Here is an 18,538-nt window from a genome sequence, read left to right as displayed (position 1 = left end):
GCAGGAAATATATGATAACTCTACAATTTAAGATGAAATGAGATTAATTTCAACAGTTTTGGGTCAAGCCCAATTTTATAGTATTTCACAAGGACAGGATGAGAGTTCTGTATTTCTGGCTTTCTTTTCCAGTCAAAAAGTACTTTAGCTCCAAAGCTCTGTGCTGATGAAAGTAAATGCTTATCTTCATACATGAATCATTTTTCAAATTAAAGTGTGGGAAGCAATCTTTTAAATTATGGGGATCTATAAAATCATGGAGATAATTTGCATAGAGACTGAAAGTGCATAACTAGGTAGGCAATAACAATATTTTTGAAGTTTGGAGAATTTTTGTTTGGTTTAACACTTGGCGCTGTTTCCAAAATGTCATAAAATTCTGGCCCCATCTAAGCTTACAGCAAAAGTCTCATTAACTTTTGTATGTTAGGACTCTGCCCACATCACATCTTGTTAACAGGGTTGTATCAGCCCACAGACGACTGGGTTGGCCTGTACCCTCCTGGGTATGTGAATGAGTGTAAATCCAGTCAAGATTTTTACACAATCCCATTATTATATGGTTACACCAAAAGCTGGAATAATATTCTTCCAATTGAATAGGGTTATATTTATTTGCAAATATATATGAACATACGTTTAGATTTTCTATTTATTATTAAAGACTTCTTTTATTGAAATATATGATATGCATGCCACTGAATACAATGGAGAAATCTTACTGGTTTTCAAACAGGAGGTGGTTTTTTGCATTATAAAATTAAGAAAAAGTTGAAGAAATACTGAGTTTCTTCTGAGCATGTTCATCTGTAGACGGTCATTAGTTTGAACTGGTGAAAGACATCCTTGTATCTTTCAATGACAAGCTAACTAATGGATTCTTCTGAGATTTTGATGTAGGAACAAGAAATCAGCAAATTGTATCTCCAAGCAGAAAATAGCCAAGAAGCAAATATCTTCAAATATCTTCACACACACAAGAAGCCATATTTGACAACTTAACCATTTTGCCTCTGCACCCTGGGATTCTTCTTGGGATTTGATTTCAGTAAAGATAAATATTTTGTAAAGATGATAACTCCCTTTGCAGCTTGAGTAATGCACATTTACTAACATACAAATCTAGGATACTGGGTTAGATTTTTGGCAGCGGGATTTATAAAACAATTTGCAATATGGTTTTTATCATCAGGTAGATATCCTGAATCAGATTCTTCTCCTTGACCTGGCTTCCTATGAGACATTCAGAGCTTAGTGAGTTCCCATCTAGTGTACATGACAGCTCCAATAGAAGGAATATTTTATCGTATGGTTTAGGCTGGTCAGCATTCTTTTTATTTTTCTAAGGCCATACAAAATTCTGTTAAGAGTTCAAGGACAGTTTTTTGGAAAGTATTCAGACCTCAGTGGGAACAGAATTAACTGGGTGCAGGCTGCTTTTTGCAAACATTTATCTGAATCACTGAGGAAAATGTATAATACATTATACACACTGAAAGGGTCTGCAGTTAGAGCTAGTCACAGGGGTGAAATATCTCACATTTTACATTTTCTCACTTAAAGCAGGACTTCTTGCATTATAACTTGCATTTTTTAACTAATGAAGTCCCATTTCAGCCAGAGATTCAGGCTCCCTCTGTACCTGGCCAAGAGAAGCCAACACTTCCAGCAAAGACAATCTGAAAAGGTGGGATTAATCTTCATCTGAGGGTCCCTGACTTTCTTCTCTGAGTACACAGAGCACTTGGATGACATGCATGATTCTCAAGTAATTTTAATGCTAAAATTACAGCTGAATGCTTAATTAGTCACATACAGAGTCTCAGGAATCCCTTTCCCATTAATCTATTTTTATACTTCCCAAGTTGTCCACTTCAGCAATAGTTGAAGGATGGAGCTGATGGAAGTCCCTTCATTTTGTACTGCATGCAGAACTTGAATTATTTTTTCACTGTTAAAGGTGTTCAGTATGAACAGTTCTGGGAACTAATTCACAGTAATGTCTGGAGTATTGTAATCTGCCCCACACAGGGTAGAACATGTCATTCTCATTAGAGTCGCTATTTGTGCATTAAGCTCTTTAGTGTTCTCACTCTGCAATTGTGTCCTTCAAAAAGAATATAAAATTAATATTATTTCAGCCATGAGAAAATTTGTATATTAATTTAATATCCTTTAACTTTATGTTGCTTAATTGCATACTGTAAATGCATGGAAATAAAACCAGATGCAGCTCTTCAGCCCATGGGATATCATGATCCACAATTGGGTGCCTTTCTGTTGCATGAGAAGGTAAAGTGTTATGGAGTGTAATGCAAGCCCCTACTCAGACCACTTACTATGGCTTCCTAATTTTGTTGTTGTAACTACTATAGCACAAAAACTCAAGAGAGATAGGAGACAAGTAGGTGTGACATCAAAGATAGTAATTTGTATTACACATTATGACTACTACTCTCCAATGACTGTATGGAGAGCCAGGCTCTGGCAGGTTTAATAGCTTAATTTTCCCCAATTATGATGTAGTGGTTGTGAGACATCTATTTCAAAACCACATATCAGAGAAATTGGTTCAGTCTCATTATCTTTATTTTGTGGTTATATAAGCTAAGCCAAACAGGTAGAGAGATTTTTCCACATTATATTGAATGGGGGAGCAACAGGTAGAGTTCACTTGCCTGAACCCACCCAAAGGACCCAACCTTCAGTCTTCCCTGTCATACCTGGCAGAGATTTCAGGAGTATTTCTGTTAAAATCATGGAGTAGTTTGCCCAAGCTCACCGTTAATTGAAGAAGAATGGAACTGTGCTCTGGAAAGCTTTTCTCTTGGCATTTCTGTATTTACCCAATGAAAACCTTTCTTCTTAATGGAAATTTGACCTGAATATTGGAAAGAAAATATCCATTCAAAATATTAGTTTAAAAAAATATTTTGAACTAATATTGCCATTTAGTGTTTTCATAAGAGTCACAGAATTTCTAAAAGTAGCTCTTTAAAAACATTGTTTAATGACACTCAGTGAACAAAGTGAATGAGTGAATGACTGTTCTTCCTTTGACATCTCTGTTAAACCTCCCCCGTAGTTTGTCTTATAGCAGACAAGTGTGCTTTCAAAATATTCTCTGCCTCAAAACAATTTAAATTCTCTTTTCACAAAATCTGTTTTAGAAATAGGCCCATCAAAACAACTGGGCCCACCAAACCAGTATAGAAGTGTTGAGAAATGTGTAGTAGTTTGAAGTAATTTCCAAAAGGCAGAGTTTATTCTCCAAATGAATTGCTAGACCCCAATCAACTCTTTCACAAAGGCCTGGCTTCTTAGTGGGCATGACTTCATGAATGTATCTGAAAATATGTATCTTCTGTTGAAATGAAAAATAAAAGGTTTACCTAAGTAGAAGAGTTTACAGAGCAAGAGTCTAAGCCATACAAGACTATGCATGGTCACTGGCATGAATTCTCAGGTGAGAAATTTTTATTCTCTAGAGGAATGAAAACAGTATGACAAAGGCTCAGGTTTGCAGCCTGGAACATTGTCTAAGTAGCGGTGGACTAAATGTCCTTGTAATGTATTTCTTCCGTGAGACCCAAAAGTACAATCTAGAGCAAAAATATTTTCGAAACGTAACTTTTTACTTTCTGTCACTGGTATTTTTGCTTATTCCTGTTTGTGACACTGATCCTACATTGGCACTGATCCATGCTGTGCTTGCGTCTCATATAGCAGCCAGTTACTCACAGTGCTTGCCTTTCACTGAATCTGCAGCAAGCTTTAATCCTATAAGCACAGCCCCAAGAGCAAACACATGTAGCAAGTCAATGCCATACAAGAGTAGGAAAATATGATGGTGCAAACACCACTTCTTCACACCAGTTTTAGAGGCAAAGATCCCTTTTGTTAGCCTTGAGTGTTTGCCTATTCAGAAAGACTTCAATGTTAAAAATCATCACCACTGTAAGAGTGAAAGGTATCCAAAGTTCACAGCCAGGCCAAATGAATGAATTAGCAGGAGTTGGATGAGGTCTGCAACAGAGCACTCGCTCCATGTCTCTGAACTCATAATGGCATTTAACATTGTGCCTTATAATCAAACCCATAATCATCTCTCTCTTCAGTTTAGCTTCATTACAACTATACATCTAGAAAAAACAGAAGCAAGATTCACAAGACTCTGCACACGTTCTGTAGAGTAGGTGCCAATCATTTACTTAGTCAAAGGCCCTGGATCCCCCAACTCTTTTTGTTTAACTAGCAGGAATTCTTTGCACCACAGGAGCAAGCAAGCTTCTGTTCTTCAATCCCAATTAGGTTAGGGAAGTTTCCATCACAAACAAAAAACAAAAACAAAACCAAAACCAAAACCAAATTATCCTGAGACAGCTTTAGGGAATAGATAAGCTCATGAGCAATTATTTGATTATGACACGAGAATCATTTTTTTGCTTTGTAGGTAAAGAATAACTAAAACAATGATGTGATCATTCATTTGGACCATTATTTAATGCAGCCATAGAGCAAGCAAACAAATAAATAACATTCATCAGTAAAACCACCGCCAGTAGTCTCAAATCTAAGTGTGTTATGGTATCACCTTTACAGGGGAGTTGTTATATGATTTTTAATCTTCTCTCAGAGTCTGAATTTTAGTAGTGATTAAGTAAGCTTAAGGGCAGAGTTTTGGCAACTTGATTTTAATTTCTGGGTAGAGTTTGAGTGACAACAAAAAAATTATACTCTTATCAGTGGTAACATTTTGGCTGCTAAAACAAAAAAATTAGATAATTCATTCAATGAAATGCATGTATGGAATTAATAAGGCAGTTTTTAAAAGACAGTCCATCAGGTAGAACTATGAAACAGTCATTGCTTTTCATTGAAATGATTAGATATCTAATTATCTCTCCCAAGCTAGGTCAAAAATATATATAATTGCATATAGAAGATGACTGGCATAGGGTATGATATAGCACATAGTATATGCTAAGAGGATTTATATAGCAAAATAATGGGTGTGATAGATCAGAGATTTGTGGAGAAGAGGGTACATTGGTCTTTATTCCGGTCCATGGACCGGATGCCTGGATGTAGCTGGAGCATTGCAGAGGCGGCAATTTTAGGCTGCAGAAGTCCAGGAACCACCCTGTGATGTGACCCACAGCACAATAAATGGGGGCAAACAGGGGTTTGCTTCAAAGGCACAATCCAGATGCAGACTAAAACATTAATATTTGCTCCCATATTGCCATTCATTGCACTAACAATTCTCCCTTAAACAGAGACATGGCAAGGACTTTTACATTTTACAAAAATAGGCAACTGATTTAGCACATGAAAGGCTTTAGTGGTTCTGACAGAAGGTACATGCTTTTCATCTGAGTTAACCCCAGTGTTTTTACTGAAGGCCAAGTCCTGAAGTCTCCATTCACAGCAGCTTTTTCTTTGAGAGGTTCTATTTAAATCATTGAAGTTATTTTCTGTGGAATGAAGTCTGTTGCTAAATGTGTAAGCTATACTAATACTTGGACTCCAAGAAGAAAAGAAAGAAAAAACAACATAATATATCACATTATTTGTAAAATCAGTGTACTGAAGTACAACATTAAGCCAATGACAGGAAGGCTTTGGACTTTTCTAATCCGTGTAATAGTATAGGCCCCAGAAATTATTCTTTTATTGTTATTCCAGCAAATTCATGTAATGAGACATGTAGTCAATTTTATTGATTTACTACTAAAATAAATCTTCCCCAAAACCAGAGGAAAAAACTGCACATGCAATTTGTATTTTGATTTGGATTTAAAAAAATGAAGATATAAATCTTGCTGAAATCAGTGGTCTAAGTCACCATTTTAATACTCTTTAAAACTAATTATTCTTTAACGTTTTATGTGTTACTCACGTAACTCACTGAAGCAGGACTTGCTGTGAAGCATATGATGGAAGAGCTCACACAAAGACTGCTCTGTGGGAGGCAAACTCTGGCAGGTACACTCCACGCGCAGCATCGTGCCCCAGTTGCTCATGTAGGCTGCTTTGCAATCAGCATTTGCAGAACAGGGCATGTCACCTTTCATTAAAGTTTCAAGACAAGCTTCATCATCATAGCATTTTTTGGTCACGTGTCTCCAACACTTTGACTGAAAAGTTGTGTATTTTTTCCTGGTGGAGGAAAAGGAGGTATACAATGACGGCGTAAAAACTCTCTGATTTCAGAAAAAGATATTTAAGGATCATTACGAAAAGAGAGTGTATTCCTGAGGTACCACTTAAATCTTAGTAATCACAATATTCAATAGTTGCTGGCCAAAATTCTGCTCTGATTTGCACCTAACTGGTTTGAATGAAATCTGCAAAATTGTAATTTGTGGAAAAACTTGGGTTAACTGAAAAAGTTTCTGAGAAAAAACAAATGCACTTCTAATCAGCACCTGCGAGATTTTCCCAGGGTCCAGCAAAAATTAGTATGAATACCAACCATCTCACATCTTCAGAGAAGAAATGTCGACAGAGGAATAAAAGCAGTCATCATAATGAAACCAAAACAGGTGCCGTTCTAGCGGGTCAATTTGTTGAGCAGTGTGAAGGCAGAATGAATATTCAATTTATTTTACATATAATAATCTACATCCAATGCCAATCCCTCCTCCCACATACTGCTAACAAAATACAAAATGTCTAAGGTTCATGAAAAATTAGAAGTAATTCAGTTGACCTTAAAGGTTAATTGATAGCAGAGATAAATTATGAGAAGAATTAAATTGTTTCCCAGCTCAATAATCTCAAATTATTTCAGTTTATTTGCTCTTAAAATAGAATAAAATTGGCCTTTAATGCACTATGTGTGACAATTGAAAACATCTACTAGAAGTTAACTAAGAAATCCACAGATATTAATTAGAAATCTATTTATCACATTAAATGTTAGGGTACAATAAAGGTAAATGTTGTATATTGTACATTAAGATATTACAACTTTTTTTCCCTAATCATAAAATTAGGTTATTAATTTAGTATTGATATTGTGTAGCTGTTACAAGCAAGTCACATGGAAAAGCATGGACTGTTACAATACCAGCTAGGATATTATTGTAAATATTTACATTACACAAGCAAAGGTTTCAAAGCAGATGCCACCTCTGTGCTAATGGAATTCTTTATTCACCTCCTGGTATGACTAGCCATAAGTCACAGACTAATTTTGCTAATTATATCCATTTACTGTGAGTGCCAGGAAACATTACTTTTCCCAAAATAATGGGTAATTCAGCAAGCCTCCGTTACGATATTACATGTGTACACATGCACATGCACAGACGTACATTTGTAGCCCAATTCTTCTTGACATAAAAAGGGGCAATTCGCACTGCCGTCAGTCTGAATAGCCTGCACAGAACTGAAAGTGTCTCTTGGCCTCCTGGTTTGTTGACTGAAGGTTAATTTGAGCACAGTTTTGAGGTAAAATTCAGGTTTAATCCACAAGGGAACCGATGACTACACTGAAAACCAAAGTGGGCCAATTGACCATCCACAAATGGTGGCAATTAAGTAGAACAATGAATATGGGCTAATTCTGTTGGCATGTTTTCTAAAATAAAATCCTATCTGTAAAGGGCATTATTTTTCATGAGTTTGGTGGTCTGTGCATGTTTCAGGGAAGCTTTTTTCAAGTACCGGTATGCTGGAGATGAAAAGAATAAGACAAGTTTTCTGAACAGGCCTAGTTGGCTGTAGGGCCATTGGGTACAAAGGGTCAGACTCTACAGTGGAAGAGGTAATTACTTTAACCAAACAAATTTTGCCCGGTCTGCTGCACAATTTGTGCAAACTGCTAGAGGACAAAGGTGCACACTGGCAAGAGTTATCTGAAGAAAGTGGTAATGAAAATACACAGCGGCCTAGTTTGTCCAGCAGAAATAGTGTTAAGAGTAATGAAAAAGGCAGAAGCAAAGCCCACATTAGATTCTAGACCCTTCTGAAAATGAACCTTTTCAGTTTACTTGTGGAATTACTTGTGGAACTACCACAGCTGATGCAGACATCTGTGAAGTTGTCAAACACAAGTGATAATATAGAATCATAGAATTACAGAGCAGTTTGGGTTGGAAGGGACCTTCCAAGGTCATCTAGCCTAACCCCCCTGCAAGGAGTAGGGACATCTTCAACTAGATCAGGTTGCTCAGAGCCCCATCCAAGATGCCCTGGAATGTTTCCAGGGATGGGGCATCTGCCACCTCTCTGGGCAACCTGTGCCAGTGTTTCAACACCCTCACTATGAAAAATTTCTTCCTTATATCTAGTCTAAAATAACCTATATACAATAGATACAGTGCAGAACAAAATTATGCTGTAGATGAGATATATGGCATATATGTAAAAAATATTTGATCAAATCCTTATTAACAGGCACATTGCTAAGCAAAATCTTTCTTCTACTTACCTGCACAATTCATTCTCTTCACACATGTGGATTACATTCAGACATGATGGGGGTGGAACTGCAGTAACTGCACAGGGTTTGCCATGGAGAAGTTCTTTGGCTCTGTGGCAGGATTCATCAGGCTCAGTACAATCACAAAATGTCATCATTTGGGCAACTTCAAAGGGCATGTTTCGGTAGAAGAACCTTATGGCTGCTTGACATTCTTCCATGTTGCACTTCTTATTGACTGAGCAAACCTTAAGGTACAGGGACAACTGTTTGTTACATACTTCATCTTCAACACACTCCTTGTTCACATCCAAACAGGTTCTGTTTGCTGTGTATGCTAAAAAGAATAACAGTTTTTAAAATGAAATCACAAGAAAACCTTCCTCGAGTGATAATTGGCAGTCATCCTGCCTGCAACATTCCCATTAAAAACAAATTTGAGTCACAAAACCTCTGATGCTCTTCCAGCATTGCCTCTTTTAAGCTTATTGTGTGATCTTCATATTTCTCCCTTCCACTGCTTGGCCCTTATAAGAAACCCTCCTGCAAGTTTCTGGCCCTGTCAGAGAAGTGAGGGAAGAGAAGGTGAAAACTGACAAGATGGAAGTTTCTTCCCAGTATGTGACAGTTTCTGGGAGCTAGGTGCTACCTGGAACTGCTGGAATCTCCAGCATGCAGTCTTATGCTAGGCCACGTAATAACTAACGGAGAAGAGAACATAAATGACATTTCCATGCTTTTAAAACTAGTTCAGGCATTTCTAGCTTATGCTATAAACCTTCCAAAAAGACCTAGATAATGTTGACCCTAAAATATTTATGGGGTAAGATTTGCTTTTGTAAATTTAACAGGATCAGGATTGTTACCGGACATTTTTGGATTCCTATCTACCAAGTAGCTTAACTGAAAATATGTTGGGCCTATTGACTCCCTGCTCTTCACTAATTTGAATGAAAATTATTCATCTGAATCTCAAGATACTTTGTATGCTCTCTGAAAACAGAGCTAAAACCAGTTGTTAGGATTCATAAGTAAATTCAGGCTTACCTTGTTTGGAGAGAGCAGATAAGCTCCATTGTAATTTTGTTTCTGTACTAATATTGTCTGGAACAAAAAGATATGGATACAGGCATAAGTGATAAATCATGTCTTAGCTTGGTTTTTAACTTTAAAGTATTGGCTGTGTTGCTGGCATAGCGCCAGTGGTAAAAATAAACAAGAATAAAACAAATTATCTTGACAAAATAGAACCTGTCAGCTTGTTAACAAACTCTGAAAGTGTTACATATATTCATAAGTTTTGGGGTGAAAGCACAGTTTATCAACGGCTGATGATAACTTTCTCTACATAATTATTGTGAGCTCAAGAAGAGTTTTTAGAGCTGCTCAGTGCAATACAAAGTCAGGTTTACTGTGAATAAATAAAAGCCAGAGGCATTAATGTGTTCATCAGTGCACCCGGTTTTCAAGCTCAACTGCTTGTCAAGGCAGGCAGACAAATTCTACTATTACAAAATAGTTGTTATTGGTGTTATATTGTTTCTAGTTGTAGTGTAATACTAAAAGGGACTGATTTGGATCATATTGTATCAAATTAACACATTGAAGGATGATAGTATTTGCACTCAGGCTACCATTTTTCTATCAGATTGTTCATTTGCATCTAAAATAAGCCTCTTAAAACGATCCTGTTTCCCACATTAAACAACAAATTATTAAGAAAACTTTTTGCAGAGACACGTGCACAGTGCTGTACGTATAAAAGCATTCAGACTGCTGGAATACCACTAACCTGTGTCAGTGTCCTGATTTCTCTCATCATCAACATCATCGTCATCACTGTCACCACCATCATCATTTTCACTAGCTGCTGAAGCTTGGCTTTCTTCAGAATATTGTAAACAATGGTTTTTAAATATTCCCTTCCATATTTTAACACATCTCATCTGAAGGGGCTCTGAGCACTCGCACTCTCCCAGAACTGTTTTCCTCAGTTCTTTCCACACTGACAAACACTCCTGGTTGACCATCGGGAGCCTGCATTTTGCTGCATCCGCCTGGCATGCTCGCTGGAAGCTCTTATACACTAGAAAACAGTAAGGGTCCTCTCGACAGCGTTGTTTTGCAATACTGCAGTCGTTCTCTAATTCTTCTGGGTGTCTTTGGTCTTTGGGGTTTCTGTGTTGCCTAAAACTCAGTTCAGTATTGGATCTTGAGGAAGTTTCCAAATATTCTGTAAAAATAGGTAGAAACAGAGATATAAATCAGGACATCTACCAGACTGGCAGACTGGTAACAATGGATGAGGAGAAGGCTGAGGTGCTCAGCAACTTCTTTCCTCAGTCTTCACTGGCAGTCTCTCTCCCCACACCTCTCAAGCAGATGGACTGCAAGATGGGGACTGAAGGAGCAAAGTCCCTTCCACTGTAAGAGAAGATCATGTTCAACACCACCTGAGGAACCTGAACATGTACAAGTCTATGGGACCTGATGAGGTGCATCCCAGACCTGATGAGATGCATCCCAGAGCCCTGAGCTCAAAAGCCACTCTCCATGATAATTGAAAAGTCACGGCAGTCAGGTGAAGTCCCTGGAGACTAGAAAAAAGGAAACATTGCACCCATTTTTCAAAAGGGTAACAAGGAGGACCCTGGGAACTACTGACCTGTCAGCCTCACCTCTGTGTCTGGGAAGACATAGCTTCTAGGTCCTCCTAGAAGCTATGCTAAGGCACATGGAGGACTGGGAGGTGATTCGAGACAGACAGCATGGCTTCACCAAGGGCAAGTCCTGCCTGACCAACTTCATGGCCTACCATGATAGGGTGACCACACCAGTGGACAAAGGAAGGGCTACTTATATCATCTATCTGGACTTGTGTAAGGCCTTTGACACAGTCTCCCACAACACCCTTCTCTCTAAATTGTGGAGATACAGTTTTGATGCATGAACTGTTTGGTGGATGACGAATTGGTTGGATGATTGCACACTAGCCTGGATTGATACCAGGGGTTGCCCCAACCCAGGTGCAGGACCCTGCACTTGGCCTTGTTGAATCTCACGAGATTCACATGGGCCAATTCCTCGACCTTGTCCAGGTCCCTCTGGATGGCATCCCGTCCCTCAGGTGTGTCTTCCACACCCTCAGCAAGTTTGCAGATGACACCAGGCTGAGGGGTGTGGAAGACACACCTGAGGGACGGGATGCCATCCAGAGGGACCTGGACAAGGTCGAGGAATTGGCCCATGTGAATCTCGTGAGATTCAACAAGGCCAAGTGCAGGGTCCTGCACCTGGGTTGGGGCAACCCCTGGTATCAATCCAGGCTAGTGGGTGAAGGGATTGAAAGCAGCCCCATGGAGAAGGACTTGGGGCTACTGGTGGATGAAAAGCTGGACATGAACTGTCAATGTGTGCTCACAGCCCAGAAGAACAACCATCTCCTGGGCTGCATCCAAAGCAGTGTGGCCAGCAGGGCAAGGGAGGAGATTCCGCCCCTCCACTCTGCTCTCATGAGCTCCCACCTGGAGTCCTGTGTCCAGCTCTGCAGCCCTCAGCACAGGAAAGACATGGACCTGTTGGAGTGGGTCTAAAAGAGGGCTGCCAAAATGATCCGAGGGCTGGAACACCTCTGCTGTGAGGACAGGCTGAGAGAGTTGGGGTTGTTCAGCCTGGAGAAGAGAAGGCTCCAGGAAGACCTTATTGCAGCCTCCCAGTACTTAAAGGGGGCTTATAAGAAAGATGGGGACAGATTTTTAGCAGGTCCTGTTGTGATAGGACAAGGGGTAATGGTTTTAAACTAGAAGAGGGCAGTTTTAGGCTAGATAGAAGGAAGAAATTCTTGACAACGAGGGTGGTGAAACACTGACACAAGTTGCCCAGAGAGGTGGTAGATGCCCCATCCCTGGAAACATTCCGGGTCAGGTTGGACGGGGCTCTGAGCAACCTGATCTAGTTGCAGATGTTCCTGCTCACTGCAGGGGTGTTGGACTAGATGACCTTTAAAGGTCCCTTCCAACATAAAGATTTTATGATTTATGATTCTATGATATAAATCAAATGGAAGATAGATCATGATTGGTCAGCTCAAAACAAACTCGGGGAAAGAATAATTGTCGTAATGCAATAAAATGAATAAAGCAGCGTTAGTTTCATGCTGAGCTGTATGTAAATGCATAATAATTTCGGAGTCTTGCAGACTAATGAATCTTCCTCATGCTTGCTGTGTCCTGGTAGCTGTATAATACAGTCTACTTTAAAAATTCAGCTGCTAACAGTAATATGAGAAACCCTCACTAAAATTACTGCATAAAAGGATTCTCCTCACATAATTTTGACCATCTACAGATTGGACATATTATGAATTATAATCTTAATTGAGTGCATAATTTGTAAAGAGAGAATGGCAATTCCAGAAGGTGGTTCATTCATTGCCTAAAACAGTGATTTAAGATAAAGAGAGACAATTACTCCTGAAAGTAGCTACCAACTCCATAAACTATCACCTGTAGGTAAAACCAATACTCATGTAACTCCAGCCCAACATTTTGCTATACTGGAGAGAAATGCAATCTCTATCAGCAAAATATATAAAATTACTTCATTTTGCTAGAAGCAAAAGCACCTGTTCCAATGACATAAATATCAGGTTTTAGATACTCACTCTTCTTGTTTGGGGCAAGGAGTAATGGATCAGGATGTAATTATTTCCTCTGCAATAAAGCTCTATATTCTACTACTATATGATGTATGTTAATTGATGCCAGCGGGGAGTGATGGATCAGAGCTGGGAATCAACCTCGGGGCTCACCTTCCAGATTCTCATTCACTGGCTGATTTTACCTCTTTTGTGTCAGCTTTGCTAATCACTAATCTAGGAGACATTGGATCAGAAACTGCAAGCCTTTCACGCACCAAGTAATTCTCAATTATAGAAATAGGTTTTCTGAAGGGAAGAGAGTTCTCAGGATAATAAAAAATAAATTTAAAGGAGCTGGGCCCATTGATTACAATGGAATTTTAAAAAGGATGCACTTTATGTATTAAGTACAGGTTTATGAAGGCAGTAACTGTGTTTCCCACACCCAGTAACCCCCTCTAGATGCAGTGAAGATGCTCCTGTAACACAATGTGACACAACTGCACAGCTGTGCATCCCCATTCACCCACACTCCCATTGACAGTAGCGCTTAAGCCTCCTTGGGCAACAAGTAGCCTTCAACACACATAGCATTTTCACTCTTGCTTCCCATTGGATTGAGCAAAAGCTTTGAAAAACATTTGAATTTCTCACATGCCTTTTATTGATTTGGTTATTTTAAAGCAGATATGGCATTGCTTTCATATGCATGTTGGTGTGTGAATATCACATGAAAAAAAGAAATAATGTGCGGGGGGAATAATCAGATTTGAGAAATATGCAAAGAAACTTGAATCCAGTTAAAACAAGGGTTACAAAATTATATATTTCTTTTTATTCTTCATAATTAAATCTTTATGTTAAGTTACCTTTATCAATGCTGCACTGTTTCCCAAGCAAAGTCGTGATGCTACAGAAATCGTCTGTAGTGCAGACACAGTTTTTCAATTCTGGGTATTCTTCAGCCAGGACTTGGATTATTCTATTACATCCAATAGCATCTTCTGCCTTGCATCTATTACCTAGAACTTACCATTAAAATTATGATGTGGTTAATGTTTATGAACCCTTAAGGGATATAGTTACATAAAACAATTCAATTGAAGCACAAAAATAATACATTTAGCCAAGAAAAGATGGTTTGCACTTAGTTCTGTTTGAAAACCTGTCACAATTTGCAAATTTTAAATAATATTCAGAGTGGTATAATAAAGTTGTGGGTGTGATATTGCTTTCTTTTACTCAATCTCACCCATTGCCAGAAGGTCTATTTCTGTTCTCATTTCCAAAGTACATAAAACCTTAAACTCATACCTTTTATTCTAGGTAGATGAGGTACAGATACCAGACTAAAAAGGTGCCCAGGAGTCAAGGGGCACATCCTGAACTGAGGCACTGAAACACTTAACTTGGTCCTGTGTAGAAATGAGGAGCCTGGTACAGGGACAGGAATTCACAGTGCAGGCTAAGGACTGCCACGCAATGGAGTAAGAGAGGGGACGCAGGAGGGCAGGCGCAGTCCTGAAATAATGATATTGCCAACCCCATGCTGAGAGATGTCAGCGCTGGTTCAGATCCCTCACCCACGTGAGGATGGCATGAGCCGGGCCCTTTGGGTGTGCCCTTGGGCTGCTACCCTATAGAGCAACTTCACTGCCTAAGTTTGGCAATGACAACAAATATAAAGTAGTCCAAAAAATATCCTGACTTTTAATTTTTCAATAATAAAAAGAGACATTAACATTAAAAAATGCAGAAACTTTAGTTTACCAATCCAGTTTCAATCCTGTTGCTTGTGTGTGCACTTTGACTCAATGATGAAGATGCTCATCCAGGCTGTCAGACCATATTTTCCTTGTATGTGTAGCAAAAATGAAGAGCGTGTACTAGTTTGTAGTACAAAGATAAATCAGTAAACCTATTTAGTCCCTTTATGGACTAATGGTTTTAAAAGTATCTCACTACTTATTATTGCTTAAGAAAGTTACAATTTACTTAAGAAAGTTACAGAAGCAGCAGTTTAGTACCATTTAAGAAAGTTTATTTTGTGAAAGCCATGGTCTACCTTGTCAAAACAGGTATGCAGGTCCTAAACCCAGCACTTTTCCTCTCTTTGCCTCATGGATATTAAGTATCTTGCAATATGTAGCATAAGGAGTAGGCAGCTCACCAGCTCCAGGCTGATCACGGGGCAGCATGAGGATCGGTTTTAATCTACCGAGCACATATGCTATTGTCGACGGTGGTGTCTGGCCTCCTGCCTTGCTGCTCCTCAGGTGACTAGCGTGGAGCAGCAGAGACTGTGTGCTCTAGTAAAACTGCGAAGGTAGCAGCTATGTGTCATTGCTGCCACGGACAAGCTGTAATGCGATTAGAGCTTTCGTGTCATTCGTGTATTGTTGACACAAATAGCAGCGGAAGGCAGTCTAGGCAAAGGCCTGCAAGAGGAAACAGTGCACTTTGCCTGGGCCTGGAGGAATGAGTATTAGCTGCTCCAGAGCCTACAGACCCATCTTGCCACCCCAAACCCCTTTTTCAAACAGTGTCTGCATTGCCCTTTCTACAGTTGCTGTTGCTGACTAAGGAGGGTTTGGGGATGTACTAAAATGTGCACCGCTACAGGGGGATGTCACATTCCAGCAAGAGCTACGGCTCCCAGTCTCTGCTCCTACTTCACCTCTTGTATCAGCAAAGGAGGAAGTCATGGTGCCCAGGCTTGCCTGTATCTCTCCAACCCCATCTCCGACTTGCCTTCTGCATTTTTAGAAGTAGATTCATGACCATGACCCTTAACCCTCACATTTCTTTTTTTTTTCAGTAGACAAGAAGCTCAGGAGATCTAAATAGGAGCTACTGAAGGTCATAGACACAGGACATTCCCTGATCATAACAATAGGATGGAAAGTACGTGGTGACATGGGAACTATTGAGGCCCATGGAGTTGGGTGGGTGGATAATCTACTCTATATTTTATCAAGTCAGTAAGGGATAATAAAGGTATTTCAGCCGACAGTTTCAGGAGGATGGATTCCAGGGGTAGAAAAAGAGCAACAAAGATCAGGAGGGGCTTGTGTAAAACTTGCTAATTTAGAGAATTTATGACTGCCACCTTCAAGGCCTTGAAGACGTTCAAGGGTGGAGGTAGTAGATACAGGAAAATAAGAAACACAAAACCCACTATATTTTATGCAGCACCCGAGCCTCACTTAGCTCATCTATCTTGATGGCACTCACAAGCTGTGGTTAGGAGTTGGGTACAGGGGCTGTGTTCAGAGTGGCCCTGCGTGCTGTGAACACACTGCGCTGAATCACAGCAGCTGACAACCAGGCCGTGCGACATAGCCTGTGGGGATATGAACATACAAAGGGCATAGAGAGAATCAGGAAGCACATCAGAGTTATGGGGTTCACCTGCCTGGCCTCTTGAAAGCTGCGTAGAAATAACCTATTATCAATATTGGTCTATTTGTGCACTGTGTTGATTCAGCTGTGTTGAACAGAAGAAAATATTTTATTGCTCGTTTTCAATTATTTTTGCTTTATCATTGATTAGGTCTAGGTAATATATTTTAGGTTATACATGTTTCCAAGGCATTTGCAAAAAATGCTCTCTGACCTAATGCTTGGCAGCCATTATTCATAATTTGATTTATTGATACGTACACAATTTATTCTACCATAGGTAGAAGCATGACAGATTACAAAATGACACTTCCAGAGTGATAATCTCTGTTCTTGCAGTCAGCTCTTCAGTCATCTCAGTGGGAATTGCACCTGAAGACTGCAGAGAAGACTATTGGGTTTTCCCCTCTAGCACTGATACGATCACATCTGGAGTGCTGTGTCCAGTGCTGGGCTCCTTGAGGACAAGAAGGACATGGGCATGCTGGAGCGAGTCCCGCAATGTGCCACAAATGTGATTTATGAACTGGAGCATCTGCCTTATGAGGAGGGGCTGGGAGCTGGGATCGCTCAGCCTGGAGGAGAGAAGTCTCAGGGGCGCACTGATACACTGTGTATAAATACTTGATAGGAGGGGGTTGAATAAAGCAGGGACAGACCCCCTCAGTGGTACCCAGTGACAGGACAAGAGGTACAAACTGAAGTACAAGAAATTCAATTTAAAGGTCAGAAAAGACTTTTTTACTATGAGTGTCATCTAACAGTGAAAGAGGTTGCCCAGAGGGGTTTTGGTGACTCCATCACTGGAGATATTAAAAACCCAACTGGACACAGTGCTGGAAGACAGCCTGCAGTTGACCCTGCCTGAGCAGGGGAGTTGCACTAGATCTTCAGAGATCCCTTCCAACCTCAGTGGTCCTGTTTCTCTAAGAAAAATAAACTCTTACTTCCAAATCTAATTCAAAATGTGATTCCTTAGTATTTGAGCAATCTGAGATTTTTTTTCTTTTGAACCCAGATGTTTCCAGTTCTGAAAAATCAAGAAAATGTATACTCATGGTTAAATCAAAACTCAGAAATTTCTATTTTTTTAATCAGTTAACTAAAAGAAAAAAAAAAACAAAACAAAATGAAACAGCAAAACCCCAATGTTAAAATCTTCATTCTGCAGTGATGAAATATTTCTGACATATTCAAAGGGAAAGTTTTTGATTCCATCAAAATTAAATATTTCAGTCTTTTCCATCCTGATCTGGAAAGTGACTCATAGACATTTTCACCCCCTTTTTTTTCCATGTATCTTGGAACAGAAAAAGAAGTAAAAGAAGGATTGGACTCAGGGGACTATAAGCTGAGACACTGAAAATGCTGCTGTAGTAGTAGGGGAGCAGTGATGGACCGTTTGACAGAGAAAGGCTTGGGCAATGATTTGGAGAGTGCCCCCAAACCTGCTCTGAAGAACAAAAAATGGAAGTCCTGATAATGCACACATTTAACTTGGAGGTTACAGCCTGAGGGACTGAGCTATTCCACGAAGTAGGAGTATAATTATCATTTGTAGTTAGGTTTTTCATAAAGAAACTAGCAAAAGAAATATTTACCCCACTGCCTGTTGCCTCCAACTAACAGGGTCTTGCTCAGCCTTTTCCATTCATAGAGCTCATCCATGAAAGTTTTAGTCCTGCAGATGTAGAGTACTTTCGACACATAGTATAATGTTATTCTGAGTAATAATGCTGCTGGTAGATTTTCTGTCGCTGTTTCTGTGGGCTCCCTGACAGGCACCATCAGCTCTCTGACTGTGGGTTTACATCCTCTGGGGTCATGGCACCTAATAACCACATTGAGACTAATTTGTCCTTGACCCAATGCAATATCTGAGTGCCCTGCAATGCTAGAGAGTCCTTGCCGCAGGTTATTATCCTAAGGAAATATACAGATGCAAAACCAAACAAGCAATCACAAGAAGAGTTTATTCACAGCAGGTTTCTCTGACCCAGTTACAAATACCATTAATATCAGTGAATAAGCACACAGGACAATAAGAGAGACACCACACATTATGG

At 39.6% G+C, this 18,538-nt stretch overlaps 1 protein-coding gene across 1 annotated transcript in view; it reads right to left on the bottom strand.

The window, feature by feature from the left end:
- Positions 1 to 10,664, bottom strand: part of GFRAL (GDNF family receptor alpha like) — a gene marked incomplete at its 5' end in the record, with an annotated part of 16,299 nt that extends 5,635 nt beyond the window's left edge. The window contains 5 exons of the mRNA XM_010286347.1: positions 2,783 to 2,881; positions 5,903 to 6,162; positions 8,441 to 8,768; positions 9,479 to 9,535; positions 10,224 to 10,664. Coding sequence (XP_010284649.1) covers positions 2,783 to 2,881; positions 5,903 to 6,162; positions 8,441 to 8,768; positions 9,479 to 9,535; positions 10,224 to 10,664 — 1,185 coding nt within the window. The remainder of the gene's footprint in view (positions 1 to 2,782; positions 2,882 to 5,902; positions 6,163 to 8,440; positions 8,769 to 9,478; positions 9,536 to 10,223) is intronic.
- Between the last annotated feature and the right edge of the window lie 7,874 nt (positions 10,665 to 18,538).

Source organism: Phaethon lepturus, unplaced genomic scaffold (assembly GCF_000687285.1).
Source record: "Phaethon lepturus isolate BGI_N335 unplaced genomic scaffold, ASM68728v1 scaffold10654, whole genome shotgun sequence".
Classification (NCBI taxonomy): Eukaryota; Metazoa; Chordata; class Aves; order Phaethontiformes; family Phaethontidae; genus Phaethon; species Phaethon lepturus.
The sequence above is the reverse complement of the archived record's forward strand: the minus strand, read 5'-3'. Positions and strand labels throughout refer to the sequence as shown.